This window comes from Puma concolor, chromosome A1 (genome assembly GCF_028749965.1).
Source record: "Puma concolor isolate L17-30 chromosome A1, mPumCon1.1.hap2, whole genome shotgun sequence".
Taxonomy (NCBI): domain Eukaryota; kingdom Metazoa; phylum Chordata; class Mammalia; order Carnivora; family Felidae; genus Puma; species Puma concolor.
In genome coordinates, this window is record NC_141667.1 from 104190579 (window position 1) to 104211385 (window position 20807).

At 41.0% G+C, this 20807-nt stretch overlaps 1 protein-coding gene across 1 annotated transcript in view; it reads right to left on the reverse strand.

Moving 5' to 3' along the window:
* Positions 1-20807, reverse strand: part of MCCC2 (methylcrotonyl-CoA carboxylase subunit 2) — a 73078-nt gene that overhangs the window by 34794 nt on the left and 17477 nt on the right. The window contains exons 5-6 of the mRNA XM_025924524.2: positions 14535-14662; positions 12738-12850 (exon numbers count right to left, since the gene is read on the reverse strand). Of these exons, the coding sequence (XP_025780309.2) occupies positions 12738-12850; positions 14535-14662 (241 nt within the window). The remainder of the gene's footprint in view (positions 1-12737; positions 12851-14534; positions 14663-20807) is intronic.

Sequence of the window (20807 nt, forward strand, 5' to 3'; positions counted from 1 at the left end):
GCTCTCTGTACACGAACAGCAGATACAGTTCAAACTATTTCAGTACCAAAAAAATAAAAGTCAAGGAAGTAGAGAAGAGTCACAGTGAAGTAAAAATCTAAAAAGGGACAAATTTCAAAGCCCTGAAGAACTAAACAGGCATAGCAGGGTTCCATGAAAACAAACTGAAAGCAAAAGAAAGCAATAGCAACTGTCAGCAAATATTCAGAGACCAAGGATGAGAGGCAGGGTGGCTGGTAAACAAGGAAAGAAGAATCTGTTTGTCAAAAGGTAGTTAAGATAAAAATGAGGGAAATGAAGCTAAATGCCATCATGCCATCTCAGGGGGAGAAAAGACCTACCAGTTTGATAGAAAAGTTTCACAAGTGAATCGCTAACAAATTATTAGTGCATCTATACTAGGGAATTCTGCCATATTCCTAAGGGCACTTCAGATGCGTTTTTTTCCAAAGCATTTCCAAAGCCAAGGAAATCAACAATCCACTTCTCTTGCACGAACTGATAATGGCCTCCACCGATCCCTGACTCTTGGTATCCACGTCCTATAAAATCTGGTAACATGCTTCTAATACATAGATTATAGCAAGTGTCACTCCTGTGATCAAGTTATGAGAGACTCTGTCTTCCACCTTGCTGGCTCCCTCTCTTGCCCACCTGCCTGTTCACCCTAATGCATCTAGCTGACATGTGGTAACTTATACGGATGCCCACTTGGGAAGGAACCTAGACATGCTTCTGGCCAACAACTTACAAGAAAATGAGTGAGACCTGCAGAGAACTGAATCATGCCAACAACCACGTGAGCAAGCCGGGGCAGACCCTTACTAACGGAGACTGAAGAGGACTGCAGCCACATGAGACCCAGAGGTAGGGGATCCGGCTCAGCTGTGCTCAGAGTTGTGCCCCAGAGCAACTGTGAGGTAAAAAATGGTGCTTTCAACTACCAAGTTTTGGGGTACTCTGTTCTGCAGCAATGGATAACTATCACAGAGATCAAAAAGCATCTAAAGTAACTACAACTGAAGCACATCTGAAGCCTTGGGACGGTCTTTGCTTAGAAGTACTTTGCTGTTGGTGCACCTGAGTGGCTCAGTCGGTTGAGGGTCTGACTTGAGCTCAGGTCATGATCTCACAGTTCATGAGTTCGAGCCCCACATAGGGCTCTATGCTGACAGGTCAGAACCTGGAGTCTGCGCTTCAGACCCTGTGTCTCCCTCTCTCTCTGCCCCCCCCCACCCCCGCCACTTGTGCTCTGTCTCTGCCTCTCAAACATGAATAAACTTCAGCTCAGGTCATGAGTTCGAGCCCCCCATCAGGCTCTGGGCTGACCAGTCAGAGCCTGGAGTCTGCTTCAGATTCTGTCTCCCTCTCTCTCTGCCCCTCCCCCACCCACACTCTGTCTCTGCCTCTCAAACATGAATAAACATCAAAAACAAAACCAAAAAAACAGAAAATACTTAAAAAAAAAAAAAGTTATTTGTTGTTGCTGCCCTTCAGTAAACCATTCCCCTATTGCAGAAATGGGAGACAGTCCATAAACAGAATGCTGTACCATCCCAGAGAGTAATGAAAAACCAAAAGACATGGGTAAACATTGAAACCATTTTGCTAAATGAAAGAAACCACTTATTATATGATCCCTTTCAAATGAAATGAATAATAGGCAAATCATAGAGTCAGATGAGTGCTTGCGAGGGGCTGGAGAGACTGGAATGAAATAAGCAGTGACTGTTAATGGATATGGCATTTCCTCCTGGAGTGATGAAAATGTACTAGAATTGCCTCAACTCGGGGAATATCCTAAAAACCACTGAACTGTACATATTAAATGGGTGAATTGTATGGTATGTGAATTAGATCTTAATAAAGCTATTATAAAATTTTTAAAAAAAGAGCTGGAATTATTAAGTATATAAGAATCAAAATTCTCAAATTTTATCAATAAGAAACAGGCTAGGGGTGCCTGGGTAGGTCAGTCGGTTAAGTGTCCCACTCTTGGTTTCAGCTCAGGTCATGATCTCATGGTTTGTGGGTTTGAGCCCCATGTTGGGCTCTGTGCCAACAGTGTGGAGCCTTCTTGTGATTTTCTCTCTCTCTCCCTCTCTGCTCCTCCCCTGCTCACATGCTCTCTTTCTCTCTCAAAATAAATAAATGTAAAAAAAAAAGAAACAGGCCACGCTAGTCACAAGTATCTCATAGACATTAAACTTAGCATCTCTAAAGCAAATTCTGATAAAAGAAAAATTAAATAAAAGAACCTAGATTAGAGAAGTTACCACCGTCACAGAATCTCCTCTTCTCATCATTTAATTCTAAGCCATTCGCTTACTTGCAGAACAGGGTGAATGTCCATCAAAAAGAGCCCTGCCACTGCGTCTGCTCCTTCTTCTCACAAAGCACAGGAACCCCGGGGCCAAACAGCTCTAACGGCTTTCCCTGTCCCAAAGCATTTGTCTGTGGTACAACAACGATCTCACGCTGCCCATGCTGGACAAATGATGTAGACCCCAAGGAAGAAAATTCTGCTGCTTTCTCTATTAAGAGGACATTAAAAGGGCATAAGTAAGATGTGTGAACATAACGTATACTGAGCACACTCAGGGTATAGGCTTGTGTTGGGGGCACAACACATGCACCAAATCAGGGGAGACATTAGAGTGACTCTCATGTGCATCAGAACACAGAACAACTCCCAAGAACTCCACTGAGAGGCTACAGTCCACCCAGTCACCCATGAGGTGGGCTTCCTGCAATGTGGACAAGCCAAGAGGTCTCTCCCACAGGGTGAGGAGGTCCATGGTGACTCAAGACTTAAATCAAGACCAAGAAAGCAGCAAGAAGGCTAAGAAGGATATGTAACTGACTATAACATTGCCTGCCATCACTACCAGAGAAGGCACAAGCAGAAATTTTGAGTAACAGGAAATGAGATGCAGGGCACCTGGGTGGCTTAGTCAGTTGAGTACCTGACTCTTGATCTCAGCTCAGGTCTTGATCTCAGGATTGTGAGTTCAAGCCTCACGTTGGGCTCTGTGCTGGGCATAAAGCCTACTTAAAAAATAAAAAATAGGGCGCTGGGTGGCTCAGCTGGTCAAGCATCCAACTCTTGATTTTGGCTCAGGTCACGGTTCATGAATTCAAGCCCCACATTGGAGTCAGCACTGGTGGCAAGAGCCTGCTTGGGCTTCTCTCTCTCTCCCTCTTTCTCTGCCCCTCCCCCACTTGTGTTCTGTCTCTCTCTCTCTCTCTCTCCTCCCCTCTCTCAAAATAAACTTAAAAAAGTAGAAATAAAATAAATAAAATAAATAAAAATTAAAAACTCTTTTAAAAAAGGAAATGAGATTCTACAAAACAGAAGTAAGAGTCTGCAAAAACTTCAGACAAAATTTCATTACCCTCCAGGTCTTGCCTAAACAAAGAGAGACTGGTTCTCATTGCACCAAAACGAAATTACATATTGTAGGTCAGCAGTCTGCCCTACAGAAAGGGTCTGAGAGAGAGTCAAGAGGTTTTATACCTAATTCTGAAAGGCTGTGTGAACTCTAGACCTCTATCCTTCCACTGAGAAATTGCAGAAGACTATCCAGTTCAAAGGTACACGGTGATAAATGTAATATAACTTACAGGGGGGAAACGTTTCAGCTGCTTGATGGAAAAGCCATTAAAAGTATATGTTTTTAAAGCTCTCTTCTTTTTCAATTTCAAGTTAGTGTGGAAAGCAAATACTGCCTATATCACATTGTTTTCTTCCTCTACCTACAGAGCCTCCATTTAAAAAATAAAAGTCACATGATACTCTATATGGAAAACCCAAAAGATTCCACCAAAAAACTGCTAGAGCTGATTCATAAATTCAGCAAAGTTGCAGAATATAAAATCAATGCACAGAAATCAGTTGCATTCCTGTACACCAACAATGAAGCAACAGAAAAATAAATCAAGCAATCGATCCCATTTACAGTTGCACCAAAAACCATAAAATACCTAGGAATAAATCTAACCAAAGAGGTGAAAAATCTATACACTGAAAACTATAGAAAGCTTATAAAAGAAATTGAAGAAGACACAAGAAAATGGAAAAGATTCCATTCTCCTGGATAGGAAGAAGAAATATTGTTAAAATGTCAATACTACCCAAAGCAATCTACATATTCAATGCAATCCCTATCAAAATAACACCAGCATTCTTCACAGAGCTAGAACAAATAATCCTAAAATTTGTATGGAACCAGAAAAGACCCCGAATAGCCACAGCAATCTGGAAAAAGAAAACCAAAGCAGGAGGCATCACAATCCCAGACTTCAAGCTATACTACAAAGCTGTAATCATCAAGACAGTATGGTACTGTCACAAGAACAGACACTCAAATCAATGGAATAGAACAGAAACCCAGAAATGGACCCACAAACATATGGGCAACTAATCTTTGACAAAGCAGGAAAGACTATCCAGTGGAATAAAGACAGTCTCTTCAGCAAGTGGTATTGGGAAAACTGGACAGTGATATGCAGAAGAATGGACCTGGGCCACTTTCTTACACCATACACAAAAATAAACTCAAAGTGGATGAAAAACCTCAATGTAAGACAGAAAGTCATCAAAATCCTCGAGGAGAAAGCAGGCAAAAACCTCTTTGATCTTGGCCACAGCAATTTCTTACTCAATATGTCTCTGGAGGCAACAGAAACAAAAGCAAAAAATGAACTATTGGGACCTCATCAAAATAAAAAGCTTCTGCACAGTGAAGGAAACAATCAGCAAAACTAAAAGGCAACTGACAGAATGAAAGAAGATATTTGCAAATGATATATCAGATAACGGGTTAGTATCCAAAATCTACAAAGAACTTATCAAACTCAACACCCAAAAAGCAAATAATCCAGTGAAGAAATGGGCAAAAGACATGAATAGACACTTCTCCAAAGACATCCGGATGGCCAACCGACACATGAAAAAATGCTCCCTCCACATCAGTCATCATCAGGGAAATACAAATCAATGGCTAACATTAACAACTCAGGCAATAATAGATGTTGGAGAGGGTGTGGAAAAAGAGGATCTCTTTTGCACTGTTGGTAGGAATGAAAGCTGGTACAGCCACTCTGGAAAACAGTATGGAGGTTCCTCAAAAAACTAAAAATAGAACTACCCTACAACCCAGCAATTGCACTACCAGGTATTTATCCAGGGATAAAGGTGTGCTGTTTCGAAGGGACACAGGAACCCCCAATGTTTATAGCAGCACTATCAACAATAGCAAAAGTATGGAAAAGAACCCAAATGTCCATTGATGGATGAATGGATAAAGATGTGATATATATACACCTATATACACACAATGGAGTATTACGTGGCAATCAAAAAGAATGAAATCTGTAAAATTAAAAAAGATACAACAACAACAACAACAACAAAGAATGAAATCTTGCCATTTGCAACTACGTGGATGGAACTGGAGGGTATCATGCTAAGCGAAATTAGTCAGAGAAAGACAAATATCATATGACTTCACTCATATGAGGACTTTAAGAGATAAAACAGATGAACATAAGGGAAGGGAAACAAAAATAATATAAAAACAGGGAGGGGGACAAAACATAAGAGACTCTTAAATATGGAGCACAAACAGACGGTTCCTGGGGGGGTTATGGGAGGGGGGATGGGCTAAATGGGTAAGGGTAATTAAGGAATCGTCTCCTGAAATCATTGTTGCACTATATGCTAACTAATTTGGATGTAAATTAAAAAAAAAAATTTTTTTTAAAGTCACAAAATTCACATATCAGTTCATTAGCTCTCCAAAATTTAAATCACAATCAATTATACTGACCGATCACACCACTGATTCTAGAGTACTCATGCTTATCTGTGCTAAATAGATAGGCTAAAATGTGCACAGAAAACAAAAAGTCCACCTTATCCAGAATATCCTGTTTCTTCCTTTTTATCAGCCTCAAAGCAATCAGTGATTTTGTTCCCTAGGCCCTATGTGACAACATGGACAAGCTGAAATGCATTTTTGAAATAATGGGCAGCCCTTGGGGCACCTGGGTGGCTCAGTGGGTTATGAATCTGACTTTGGCTCAGGTCATGATCTCATGGTTTGTGGATTCAAGTCCCACATCAGGCTCTGCACTGACAGTTCACAGCCTAGAGGCTGCTTCAGGTTCTGTGTCTCCCTCTCTCATGCCCCTACCCCACTCATGCTCTCTTTCTCTCTCTCAAAAATAAATAAACATGAAAAAATAAAAATAAAAAAAATAAAATAATGGGCAGCTCTTTCTGCCCATGGGTCTTATCCGTGTTCTTTAATAAAACCGCCTTTCGGGTGCCTGGGTGGTTCAGTTGGTTAAGCATCCAAATTTGGCCCAGGTCATGATCTCATAGTTCATGGGTTCGAGCCTCGCATTGGGCTCTGTGCTGACAGCTCGGAGCCTGGAGCCTGCTTCAGATTCTGTGTCTCCTCTCTCTCTGCCCCTCCCCCACTCATGCTCTGTCTCTCTCTGTCTCTCAAAAATCAATAAACGTTAAAAAAATTTTTTTAATAAATAAATATTTAAAAAATAATAAAACCAACTTTTCTGAACGGAAAAAAAAAAATGATATACGGTGCCTGTCTTAACTAAGTCCCTCAAAACAATTACCGTGATCTGAAGCAAAGAAACTAAATTTCAAAAATAATTAGCTAAGCCAAGAGGGTGGAAGTGGGGACAGGGAAGGAGAGAAGGAAGCACGGACACCTGAAATAATTTTAAGTACATCTCCAAAAGAAGAACGAACAGGCAGACACGCGAAGGAAAAACAGGAGCTGCACCTCCACATGGCTAGATGAATAACGACTATTTCAGAAGAAATATACTGTTAGTCACAGTGGAAACATTTTGTTCCTGGTGCACTAAAGGATTACAGTCAAACAGGATGATGCAGCAGGGCAAAGATCCAGCTAAACCAGACCACCACTAAGTTTTAAATTATTTTAAATTATTATTATTTTTTTTGACAAAGAAACACGTGAGCAGGGGAGAGAGGCAGAGGGAGAGAGAATGTTAAGCAGGCTGTATGCTTAACATGGAGCCCAAGGCAGGGCTTGATCCCACGATCATGACCTGAGCCAATATCAAGAGTAGGACGCTCAACCCACGAAGCCACCCAGGCACCCCGTCCACTAATTTTAAAAATTAATGCTAATGTGAGACCTAAGAAAACAAAGATCCCACCTCTGAAGAGAATTATACGCCTCACACTTCAAAAGCCAGCAACGTGGAGCCACAATACAGAAAATAACAGAAGCAATGTTTCCAAGATCATTAAGACATCAGGCATGGGTTTAGAGAAAGCCCAGGTGAGGTATCCTCAGGACATGAGACTCCAAGTAAGACCACCAGACACCTGTATGCCAAGTCTTTAAACTTCAAAAACAAAAAAACAAGTTCTAAAATACACCAGAAAGGAGGGAAAGATGACAAGAGAATACAGATGTAGGTAGGTGTCTTATGTAACTGCCTTTTCTCCTTGAGAGCAAAAACAAAAATTTTAAACCTTCCAGGTTGGTAAAAATCTGTCTACATTTTTACCACTGCAAAGATACAGGAAATAACAGAGATATGATTGTCAAGAGACATGTATCTTAGAAATAAGTGGATAAGTGGACCTATAATGGGCAAGGTTAATAACATTAAATAAAAACCAACATTGGGGAGGAAAGAAGGAACTGAACAAATAAAGAAGCTAGAGTTCCCTATCAAAATGCACATGTAACATAACTGGAGTTAAACAAGTGATTGCTTCATGTAATAAAGTATATGGATAAAAATTTTAAAAAAATAAAGTATAAGAACTTGTTTTTATCCATCCAAGCCAAGGCCTCAGTAAATAATAAAACATACATTAAAATGTAAGATATACTCAGTACATCAGATATCACTTGAATAGTCATAAAGAGTTTCACTCTTTTTTTTTTTTTAACGTTTATTTATTTTTTAGACAGAGAGAGGCAGAGCACAAGCAGGGGAGGAACAGGGAGAGACGGAGACACAGAATCCGAAGAAGGCACCAGGCTCTGAGCTGTCAGCACAGAGCACAATGCAGGGCTCGAACTCATGAACCATGAGATCATGACCTTAGCTGACGTCGGGACGCTTAACCACTGAGCCACTCAGGCACCCCAAGAGTTTCACTTTTTAAATAAATATTGACTAAGTACCTTCTCAGGGAAATGTGTGAGGATATAAAGATTTATCTGATGGTGTCTCTTATCTCAAGAGGCTTAGAGTCTAATGAGGGAAATTAGGATATATCTAGAGAAAAGGAATAAACGTCATTATTAAGGTATAGCTCAAGGAGAAGCCTTCCTGCAAGAGATGGCATCTGAGATGCATTTGGAAAATGGACTGGAGACTTAGACTGCAAGGAATGGGGAAGAGAGGGCCCAACATGGACCTGAGCAGTCATGAAAGGCCATGGTACATATGAAGAACAGTGAGTGGTTCAGACTGACAGTGGGCAGTAAGGCCAGAACATAAGATCGGAACTAGACCACAAGGGGTCTTACGTACCAGGCTAATAAGTCTGAAGTCTGTTTTATATAAATTATGGTTTTGAGCCAGGAACCAGATAAAGAGTAATGCTACAGTAACATGTACAGTGGACAGAAAAGGAAAGACTAGGTAGTCAGGAACACAAGACAGGTGAAGCTAGTGCCATACTCTAAGTAGTAATGTAGGCCCGAACTACCCATGGTGATGGCAGTAGGAATGGAGCTGAGAGGGCCAATCCAAAGGTAAAAATCGACAGGTCTTTGTCAAAGGTTTATTATGTATTGATTATCTGTCCAGCACCAGAGGAGCTCCTGGGGATACAAAGATGAGAAATATATAGAAGACAGATTTATATATCTATATATAGATACATACATACACACACACACACACACACACACACACACACACACATACATTTTTTTTTTTTTTTTTTTTTTACCAAAATGATCAGGTAGGGGCAGGTAGGGGAAAAAGCAGGCAAGAGTCAAGGATGACACCAAGGTTTCAATCCTAGGGAAAAGTTCAAGAAGGAAGTACCATCAAGAGCAAACAGGGACACGGGTGAAAGAACCATCAGTAGAGAAGTGAATGTGCTCAATGTCTAGCTGGAGCCCCTAAGAAGCAAAGGGAAATCCACAAAGACAGCAGAACCTCCCAAGGTGCAGAGAGAGGTCAGGAAAGATCACGGATATGAAAGGGATGTCATGAGAGTTTATGAAACCATTAAGGACAAGTTCCTGGGTGGAGAGGATTAAACGGAGAGCCTGGGGGAATACGGAAAGCCAGTGGCACAAAGCCTAAGGAAGATTTCAGGAAAGGGAACAAAAGAGGTCATGTGGAGTAAGAATCTGGTCTCTAGGGGTGCCTGGGTGGCTCAGTCAGTTGAGGGTCCGACTTCAGCTCAGGTCATGATCTCACGGTCCGTGAGTACGAGCCCTGCGTCTGGCTTTGTGCTGACAGTTTGGAGCCTGGAGCCTGTTTTGGATTCTGTGTCTCCCTCTCTCTCTGCCCCTCCCCCGTTCATGCTCTCTCTCTGTCTCAAAAATAAATAAACATTAAAAAAAAAAAAAAAAAGAATCTGGTCTCTAGGAGGCTAGTAGGACTTCCAAAGGCAGTAGGTTCTATGGAGTGAGCAGTCAGGAACAAAGGTCCTAGGTCAGTTTTTAAGGAGTCTGCTGATCCAGGGAAGGAGGGAAGCTTCAGGGAACAGAAGAAGCTAGCAAAGGTCCTTTTCTTTTGTCACGGCTTTTGGTGCTTTTTCTTTTTCCTTTAAAAACAGAGGAAGTTGGGGCACATGGGGTGGCTCAGTCAGTTAAGCATCAGACCCTTGATTTCAGCTCAGGTGGTGATCTCACAGTTGGTGGGTTCAATCCCCTCTGCACTGACAGTGCAGAGCCTGGTTGGGATTCTCTGTCTCCCTCTCTCTCTGCCCCTCCCCACTTACAATCTCAATCTCTCTCTCTCTCTCAAAAGAAATAAATAAAACAAAAAAATGCAGAAGAAGTCAACACAGTTATTGACTGTGAGAAAAAAAAGTGGATGAGAAAATATTAGAGTAAGAGAGAGAAGAGGAATAAATGATGAGGCACAAAGGAGGGGCTGGCATTAGGATTATAAATGAAAAGCTTAGCCCTGGAGAGGAAGAGGGACAACTGTTTCTAGGATAAAAGAAGGCAAAGTCACAATGTTTTTAGTACAAGAGTGCTCGCACACAGCCTGACTTCTTCAGTTAAGTATGAAGCAATAGCTACAGTGCAGACATCGGGTTTAGGGCTCATTTACTGGGGAAAAGATCAGAAAAGGCACTATGGAAACTAGTACACAAGAGAAATTGGAAATTTTCCTCAAATTCCAAGAGTTCTAAGAATACAGGTAAATCTTTACCCTGAACTTCCTACTGGAGTAAAACAGAGAAAAGAAATGCTAAGAGAAGTGGCTCAAAGAAATACTGATGTTAACATTTTTAAGAAACTAAAATAGGAAAAAGGAAAGCATTCAAATGCCCTTTAGACACTTCAGATTTTTAAATCATAGGCAGGTACTACTTACTCAAAAATATATGGACACTTTTAATTTTAAAAAGACATTTTTTTAAGGTTTATTTATTTATTTTGAGACAGAGAGGGAGCAGGGGAGGGGCAGAGACAGAGGGGAGACAGAAAATCCCAAGTAGGCTCCACAATGTCAAAATGGAGCCCGAAGCGGGGTTCAAACTCACAAACCATGAGATCACGACCTAAGCTGAAATCAAGAGCTTAAGCGCCTGAGCCACCCAGGCACCCCTAAAGAGACCTGTTTTTTAAAGCACTTCAAGCTTTAGGTTCCACAGAAGAATCTATTCGCCAACAGAGCCTGGTTACAGTAGGTCCACCATAAATATTTGTTACATGTTGATTATTTACAAGCTACACGAATGGAAAGACAGGGCAAAGAATAAGCATGCCAGCTGACACGTCTACAGTGGGTTGACTGATGCCCCCACCTCCTCCAAATATGTCCACACCTGAATCTCTAGAACCTTTGATTATGACCTTATTTGGAAAAAGAGTCTTTGCAGACATAATTAAGGTAAGGAACTTGAGATGAGATCATTGTGGATGACATGGGTGGGCCCTAAATCCAATGACAAGCGTCCTTATAAGAGAGAGAAGACACAGACACACAGGGGAGAAGGCAAACAAGCCAGAGATCAGAGTCATACAGTCACAAGCCCAAGAAACACCTGGAGCCACTAGAAGCTGGCAGAGGCGAGGGACAGGATCTTCTGAGAGAGCCCAGTGAAGTTGCCCCCTTCATTTCAGACCTCTAGCCTCTAGAACTTGAGAGAACAAATTTTTGTTATTTTTCAGCCACCCAGTATGTGGTAATTTGTTATGGCAGCCCTAGGAAACTAATGTAAGATTAAGGTTGGTACAACTATACAAGTTATAATATCAGATTAGATGGGCCAATATCCCCTATAAAACAAACACCATGGTAAGAATTACATATTATGTAATGCAAGGACCCTCTGTGCACAAGTGAGCAAAGCTCAAGTTTCTATTTAGATATATAAAGCACAAAGTCACTGCATAACATAAAATATATAATAAATGCCAACAATGCACTATATCAATAGGAAATAAAGATCTGTGAGGAAAGGCTAATTCATTAGAATATTACTAAAAACACTACAAACTTAAGAAATCCAGGAACAAAACATAAACAAAGCACAAGCATCAGTGTTATGAAGTATTTCAGATTAAAGATTACAGAATAATAAATACTTTAACCTAATATCCAGTCTTAACAAATCTTGACATTTGGCCAAATTTACTTCAGATTTGTGTTAAGGAAATAAAATATTTCAGAAATAGTTGAAACCTCCTGCCTGCCCCCCTTTCTCCTCCCTCCCGCCTCAAAGGTATCCATTGTCCTAAAGCTCCGTGTATGATTCCCATGTACATTTTAAGACAAAGTAATAGATTTTTTTGATGGTTTTAACATTTACATACAAAGCAAATGACTATGCATTTATTCTATTATTTTTACAACTATTTATGTTGATGCGTGCAACTCTAGTTCAACTCTAGTTCATTCATTTTAACAGCTACAAATGGTATTATTCATCTCCCAATAATGGTCATCTAGGTCATTTGTTAACTTTTGCTAGGACAATGCTACAACAATCTTTTTTGCTCATGTCTCCTCATTCAGACACCAGAATGTCTCAAAGTGTAGTCCTAAAAAAGCAACTACTGGGGCATCTGGGTGGCTCAGTCGGTTAAGCGTCGAACTTCAGCTCCGGTCATGATCTCACAGTTTGTGGGTTTGAGCCCCGCATCAGGCTCTGTGCTAGCAGCTCAGAGCCTAGAGCCTGCTTCGGATTCCGTGTCTCCCTCCCTCTCTCTCTGTCCCTCCCCTGCTCATGCTCTGTCTCTCAAAAATAAAAAAATTTAAAAATATTTAAAAATTAAAAAAAAACAATTACACAGTGTCCTTTCTTTTGACAAACTCTTTTCCTTTAGTGAACAGCCTTTATTAAAACATAAAAGCATGCCCATAATTAAGAGAATAATCTGACCTTAAGGCACTTTCTGTGGGGGGAAAAAAAATCTACATTCTGTGTTAAATTCTGTTTTAAGTCATCTCAGGCTATCTAGCAGGCAAAGGCATTTGGAGCAAAAAAACAATACCTTTCATTAATGAGAAGTTACCTGTGCAATATTTTGAGAAGACATAATTGCCTGATTATAGAATATACGGCCAAAGTGATCTCGATCTGGAAATATTTCTGCTTGCCAAGGTAAGTTTGCGCCTCCTGAATCAACTGAAGACAAGGGAAATAACAGAAATAAGTACGTCTGAATGAACGAAACATGCTGTACACAGGAAGACGTGTACCACTGACAGCAACAGTTCTTCATCACATTCACACAAAACTTGCCCTATCACCGTTCTAAACTATTCAACAGCATCTTTCTCCAGTCCCCCAACGCAGCCAAAAAATTCACTGTTTTCATCAAATCCGTTAGGCACTCCTCCCTGTGCAAAATTCCACTTGAAATATTTAGGACATTCTCTCCTTTGAGGACCAGCTAAAGCCCCAGAAACACCGCAAATTTTTAACCAGTACAGCTAAAAAAAAAAAAAAAAAAAGTATCTTTCTTTCTTTTAAACCAATGCAAAGCCACATGCAGAATTCATGTGACAGTTTGTCACATAGTGTCTCTGGGACTGTTTATACTGCAGGGCTGAGTGGGGGATAAGAAGGTCAGCTGAATTTGGAAAAGAGCTTGGTTACTTCATATCTGTGGGATTACCGGCATGTCCTAGCCATTCTATGCTCCCTGTTCCTCACCTGTGAAATCAAAGTAACAACGGTAGCTCTCCCAGGAAGCTATTCCTGGAGTGACATGAAATAATGTATATAAAGCACTTACTTAGTTCAGCACAGAGTGAGTGCAAAAAACAATGCTGTGAAAAGTTAGCTAGTCCTATGCCCACCACTCTTGCCTACAATCATCATGTCTTTTGTTATTTACTACATGACATCCTGTCTCTGGTGCATTTAAGTTTGCCCAAGATGGGGACAACATAATACTCTTTACTCCATTACCTACAGTGTTTGGCACAGCACCTGTAAACAGTAGGGCCTCATTTGCTGTTTTCTGTATGTGCAAAACAAAGTTCACACTGTGAGTCACCCAGGTAAATGCACTTTTGCAGGGAAAAAAATCTCTAAGTCAGTACCTGTTCAAACACCTGCAAAAATGAACAATATATATATGCTGGTATTTCACCAAACTAAACCATTACCCAGGCAGTGCCAATTTTAAACTGCCTTGCTTTTATGTTCCTTTTGAAATACCCTTAGATTTAAGTGTAATTTAATTTCAAACATAAATTTACTTTCATTAAAAATTAAATTTCTTAAATTGCATTTGCTGAAAATTATATACATACTCAAAGCATTTAAATTAGTACCTAGCACTCAAGAGATCCATAAATATTTACTATTATTTTCTCACACTTTGAACTCATTAAGGTTAAGACAAAAAGAAAATATATAGAAGAAAAAAAATCTACACCCATGTAGAGAAAAAACTGGCATACATGAAAATACTGTCACAGGTTATTCCTCAGTGATGTTGTTATGGGTAGTTCTTGTTCACATTTTCTTCCTGAGTTTTCAGCAAAGAGCATGCATTTCTTTTGTAATTATGGAAGAAACCAACAGTTTTTAAAAATACCCAATGATGGGGGGTGTGGGTCGCTTAGTCAGTTAAGCCCGCCTTCAGCTCAGGTCATCATCTCCTGGCTTGGGGTTCAAGCCCCACATGGGACTCTGCTGTCAGTACAGAGACCGCTTCAAATCCTCTGTCCCACTCTCTCTCTGTCCCTCCCCCACACTCTGTCAAAAAAAAAAAAATGATGACATCATATATAACCTTGTAAACACTCTTGCATTTTACCACCTGAAAATAATTCATTTTACGACTCTTGTGACTTGCCCAAGTAGATGCAGGGGAGCCTGTTTTGCATTGCAATTTCTTGTGCCCGCAAATGCTTCTTCACAGTCACGGGATAGTAGGTCCCTCCTTTGATGGTGGCATCATTGGCAACAATTATACATTCTACTCTGAAAGACAGAAATTTCATCACAAAGAGAGTAAGAGAGACTTCTTCAAAGTTAAAAGGCCAAGTACATTTCATTGTAAGACACTCCAATGCAACCTTCAACTTCTAGTACATATCACCAATGACAGTCATTAGCAGATGATCTCATGATATGAAAGCAAGCTTTAATCAAAGTCCACATACTCATTTATATCATCACTTTTAACAAGTTTACAAACTCATACTTGACTTTTAAAGAGTCATCGGTCCTCTATTAGCAGTGAAAAACTAACAACCTCAGCCACATTTCATAATGGTTCTTTCAATGAAATGATCCTAGCAAAACAATAATAAAATATACACACAAAAATAATCCAAATCTCAAGGGTGAGAAATCTCTCATAATAAACCACCAAGTTTCCTTTTAGGACGGTAATTTGAAAAATGAAAACTGATCCATCAAGAGAATTTATTTTTCTTATTTTCAAAAGTTCTTAAATATTACTACCACACGCTTTTCAAAAAACTAAAACAAGTTTAAAACACAGTATGTATCTTGCTTAAAGTAACAATAGATGCAAACTATAAAATGGCATATTGAGAGCACCTGGGTGGCTCAGTTAGCTGAGTGTCTGACTTTTGATTTCTGCTCAGGTTGTGATCTCAGAGTTCATGAATTGGAGCCCCACGCCAGGCTCTGCACTGACAGTGTGAAGCCTGCTTGGGAGTCTCTCTCTCCCTCCCTCTCTCAAAATAAAATTTAAAAACCACACTTGAAAAAAGTAAAAAATAAGATAAAATAGTGTATTGAAAACATATTAAAGTGCATCATCAGTGGTGTCCTTTCTCACCAGAACCACTTAGCTGAGTGCTACACCCATAAGGAGGACACAAAGAGCAGAGTGGTGAGTGCAGACCACCTGTAAGGGAAACTGCTCAACCCTGCCGGGAAACCGGAAGGAAACCTGAGTGAACAACAGTGGGTTCTTTAAAAAAAATGTAATCTTGGGGCACCTGGGTGGCTCGGTCGGTTGAGTGTCCGACTTCGGCTCAGGTCTTGATCCCACAGTTCGTGAGTTCGAGCCCCGTGTCAGGCTCTGTGCTGACAGCTCAGAGCCTGGAGGCTGCTTCGGGTTCTGTGTCTCCCTCTCTCTCTGCCCCTCCCCCGTTCATGCTCTGTCTCTGTCTCAAAAATAAACATTTAAAAAAATTAAAAAATAAAAATAAAAAATGTAATCTTGTTTATATTTCTGATTTTTTTTTTAAGATTGTATTTTTAAATAATCTCTACACCCAACATGGGCTTGAACTTACAACCCCAAATACAAGAGCTGTACACTCCACCAATTGAGCCAGCCAGGCACTCCTATTCATGATATGTTTTAAAACCTCACTTTATATTCTCTAGAATTCTAAAAAGTGAGTCACTGAATCCCTGTTGAAAATAAAGTAGAGAACAGCAACTGAACAGCGGCCTCAGGTAGCAACGGACTGCTCACATTAGGGTACGTGGCCAGCAGTGCTCCCCACAAGATAAAAGCGTTCCTCTCCTTAGAGCATCTATTTTATTGATATAAAGCTTCTTTCCACATTACAGTTAGCATTTTAGAGTGGACTGCCAATTTTTCATGACTTTAGTAAACAAATTAGATTTCAAAGGAAATTTATGCTCTGGCAGGTGGTTGAGGCTATCATCTCACACCTCCAGGGTGCACTGTTCTGCCCTGCCCTGGGGGTGGTGCCCTAAAAAAGCTTAAGAAGCTGTGATTCAGGAAAGGGGCCAGACTATGGAGTCAGACAAGCTATGGTGAAATGTTGGCTCTGCCACTTGCTGAACATGTGACCCTGAACAAGAGACAGAGCCACAAGAGACAGAGCCACTCTCACTTGCTTATTAAAAGGTCACAAGGGCACCTGGGTGGTGCCAGGTTGAGCATCCAACTCTGGATTTCGACTCAGGTCATGATCTCAGCAACATGGAACCGAGCCCCACGTCACGCTCTGCACTGAACATGGAGCCTGCTTGGGATTCTCTCCCTCCCTCTGTCCCCCACCAGCTCACGTGTGTATGCTGTGCGTGCTCTTTCTCTTTCACAAACAAACCAACCAACAAACAAAAAAGGTCACAGACATGTTATGGAATAAAAAATAAAATTAGTCCACAAAAAGGCTGCATTGTACATCTACTGGTTTTGTATACCCACAATCTATTATTTTGGCAACAGAACCAAACTTTCTTTCAGACGCTGCCTCTTACCTATCATGTGGTTCAAGTGACACTGGCCCCCAAAGCCTATCTTCAAAGGTATAGAAAAGAACCAGCTCCTTCTACCCCAAGTCCACAGTGTGGCTCAGCAAGGGGCGTGGGCCCCCATTTACTTTTACTCCTGAGTGACCTCAAGAAAGCTGATTTTCATATACCTCAGTTTTCTCACTTGTACGTGATAAAAAAATTTTTAAATAGAGATAACAGTAGTATCTATTTTATAAGGATAATACTCATACTTATTTCAGTGATTTAATATTCATTTAATACTTGGGGCACCTGGGTGGCTCAGTCAGTTAAGTGTCTGACTTTGGCTCAGGTCATGATCTCACAGTTAGTGAGTTCAAGCCCCAAATTGGGCGCTGTGCTGACAGCTCAGAGCCTGGAGCCTGCTTCAGATTCTGTGTCTCCCTCTCTCTCTGACCCTCTCCTGCTCGTGCTCTCTTTCTCACTCAAGAATAAACATTAAAAAAATTTTTTTAGGGGCACCTGGGTGGCTCGGTCGGTTAAGCGTCCGACTTCGGCTCAGGTCATGATCTCACAGTCCGTGAGTTTGAGCCCCGTGTCGGGCTCTGTGCTGACAGCTCAGAGCCTGGGGCCTGTTTCAGATTCTGTGTCTCCCTCTCTCTCTGCCCCTCCCCTGTTCATACTCTGTCTCTGTCTCAAAAATAAATAAACGTTAAAAAAAATTTTTTTTTTAATAAAAAAATATTCATTTAATACTTAAAATATTCCCTGGCACATAGTGGACACTGGATAAATGTTAGCTATTGTTATTCTGGATTATCTAATTTAAGGAATTTAAGTGGGATTCTAAGAAGAGAGCTGGGTGACTGGACCCCTAACTCGAACCACAAGACAATAAGATAAACATTAAGTTCAAAAAAGTTTTCTTAAATAAATATCAGAAAAAAGGATCATTTGAACTTGAACATAAAACGTAAGTACTTAAAAAAAAAGGGGGGGAGTGCTTGGACCCCAAGCCTAACCCCTTTGGGGCTCTCCTACCTCAGCTACTGACCTTACAGAACAGAAACTGGGATGTCTCTGGCTAGCCCTGCCTCTGGGTTTAGAAAGCTTGCCTGGGAATAAAACCAAAACACACCTGTGACCTGATAACACCGTCTGAGCTCCGACATCCAGCTATGTTCACACTTATCAGCTAAGAGTCAATAAATTCTTTTTTTCTTAAACCAGTTTGGGCATCTAGCATCGGCCAGAGAAAGAGTGGTGACAATATATACAACCACACTATTTACGTAAGAAAGGTGCGTGTAAATCACAATGAACTGCTACTTTACACCTAGTAAATGAGTGAACCTTTTCAGTCATAATATCTAACACTGGCACAGCTCTAGGGAAAAGGTAAGTCTTTCCTTGGCCAGCATGGTAAGTATAGGGAAAAGGTAAGTCTTTCCTTGGCCAGCATGGTAAGTCTAGGGAAAAAGTCTTTCCTTGGCCAGCATGGTAAGTCTAGGGAAAAGGTAAGTCTTTCCTTGGCCAGACTCCCATGGAGAGGAGTCTCGTGGGGCAAAATGCATACGCTCAGTATGAAACCCTGTTGTTGATGTGCATAGAGAACGACTTGAAAGTTGGTGTCTGGGAGGATACTTCTGATTACATGGTTTAAAATGTGCAGTGGAATTAAACCAAGCTGTCTTCTGCTCCCTGTCTTTACCTACTTGAAATCACTGTAGAGTAAGGGGGATTCCACACCAAGCCCCCAAATAAAGAAAACAAAAACAGAGCATCATACTGTAAGTGTGATACAACTTCATTATCTCATTCTGGAAATAACCACAAGAGATATAACTTGGCCTATAAAATAACCCCTGATAGGGGCGCCTGGGTGGCGCAGTCGGTTAAGCGTCCGACTTCAGCCAGGTCACGATCTCGCGGTCCGTGAGTTCGAGCCCCGCGTCGGGCTCTGGGCTGATGGCTCAGAGCCTGGAGCCTGTTTCCGATTCTGTGTCTCCCTCTCTCTCTGCCCCTCCCCCGTTCATGCTCTGTCTCTCTCTGTCCCAAAAATAAATAAACGTTGAAAAAAAAATTAAAAAAAAAAAAAAAAATAACCCCTGACATCCATTCATTTATTCAACAAATATTTTTTAAGTGTGTTCTATATGCCTTGTCCTTTTCTAGAAACTAAGGACATGGAGTGAACAAGAAGGGCAAAATTCCTGATGTCACAGAGCTCCCATTGTAGTGGAAAGGATCAGTTAGGGGAAGCAAAAACACACAACAAATCTGTTAGGTAATTTCTGATTATATGTGCTATGACACTGTAATAAAACAAGGTAATTCTACACACACCAATTCTTTCTGGGTTTCCAGTCCCAATGTGCGGGGGAGGGTTCACCCACATTCAACATCAAACAATTCTCGGACACTCTGCGGGGGTATTGCTGGTGTCTGAGAATTCAACTCACTTCTGACATGATCTGCTCGGAAACAGCATCATATTCCACAGGCTAAGGGTTAGCCCTACAGGACTGCTCTCCACCCCCCACTTCAGATGGCAATCATAAGCTTAGGCTGTGACCTGTGCTTCCTGACCAACCAGCTACAGACTATAGGTTCCAACGACCTCCACCTTAGGTTCTTTTAACTTGCTAGAATGCTTAACACTTAAACACTTAAGTTCACCGTTTTATCAAAGACATGATAAAAGACACAAATTAACACTCAGTGAAGAGATGCACAGGGCAAGGTATGGGGAAAGGACGGGGAGCTTCCATGTCCTCTCTTAGGTGCACCACTCTGCCCTCATCTCCACATGCTCACTGACCAGGAAGCTCCCAGTCCTCTTGGGTTTTATGTAGGCTTTACTGCCTAGTCACAACTGAGTAATTCAGTGGCCGTTAGCTGATTCGATCTCCAGCCCCTCTCCCTTCCCCAAAGGTGGGGATTGGGGGAATAAGTACGGCAGAGAAGTTCCAACCCTCTAATCACACAGTTGGCTCTCTGAACAACTAGGCCCTGCCCTGGGGTGGGGTCCAAAAGCCACCTTCACTGATAGAACAAAGTTCACCATGACCACTCTCAGTACTTCCAAGGGTTTGGGGAGCTATGAGCCAGGAACTGTGGACAAAGACCAAATATATATGAGAAGCAAATTTTGGTCATCTGAATGCCTAAATACATCTATCTACAAATCACACTATTATAGTAATACAATATTTATTATTATTAGTTACTATAGAACATATAATAAAACAAGGTAAAATATATAATAAAACAAAGTAATTGAGATGGGGCTATGTTACGGTATAATGGTGAAGGAAGGGTAAAAATAACAGTAACAGCCCATACTGACGTGTCACTTATGATGTACGAGGTGCTCTTTCAAGGCTTTAAGTATGTGAGATATCCCACTTACAGATGAGGACACAGATACAAAAAAGTTAAGCAACTGGCCCAATGTTACCAACCAACAAGTTAAAACCAGCATTTGAGTCTAGGCAGTCTCATTCTAGAATGCACGCTCCTAAGCACTGCTCCAGGGGAAATATGAATGGAGAGCAAAAGCCACTCAAAGAATCAGGTGAAGAACACTTGATTCAGAGAAAATGGCTTGAGTATAGGCCATATATACATATATATATATATATGTTTAGCGTGTTCATGAAACAGCAAGAGCAGGATGGCCACAGTGATAGAGGTACAAAGGTAAGGTGAGGAAGGCAGGCAGGGACTGTTTCTTACAGGACCTAATAAGCCATGTAAAATATGTGAATTTGCCAGAGAAAAGGACTACAGCTCAATTATTCATCAGCCAGTTACTATTTCAGGCAAGAAATCCTTGATTCTAAGCTGGTTTATAAATAAAATTCCATACAACAAGTCTCCTCATTAAATTTCTTGGGGTCTACTTCAGAAGGTATCACGGAGCCTAGATCAA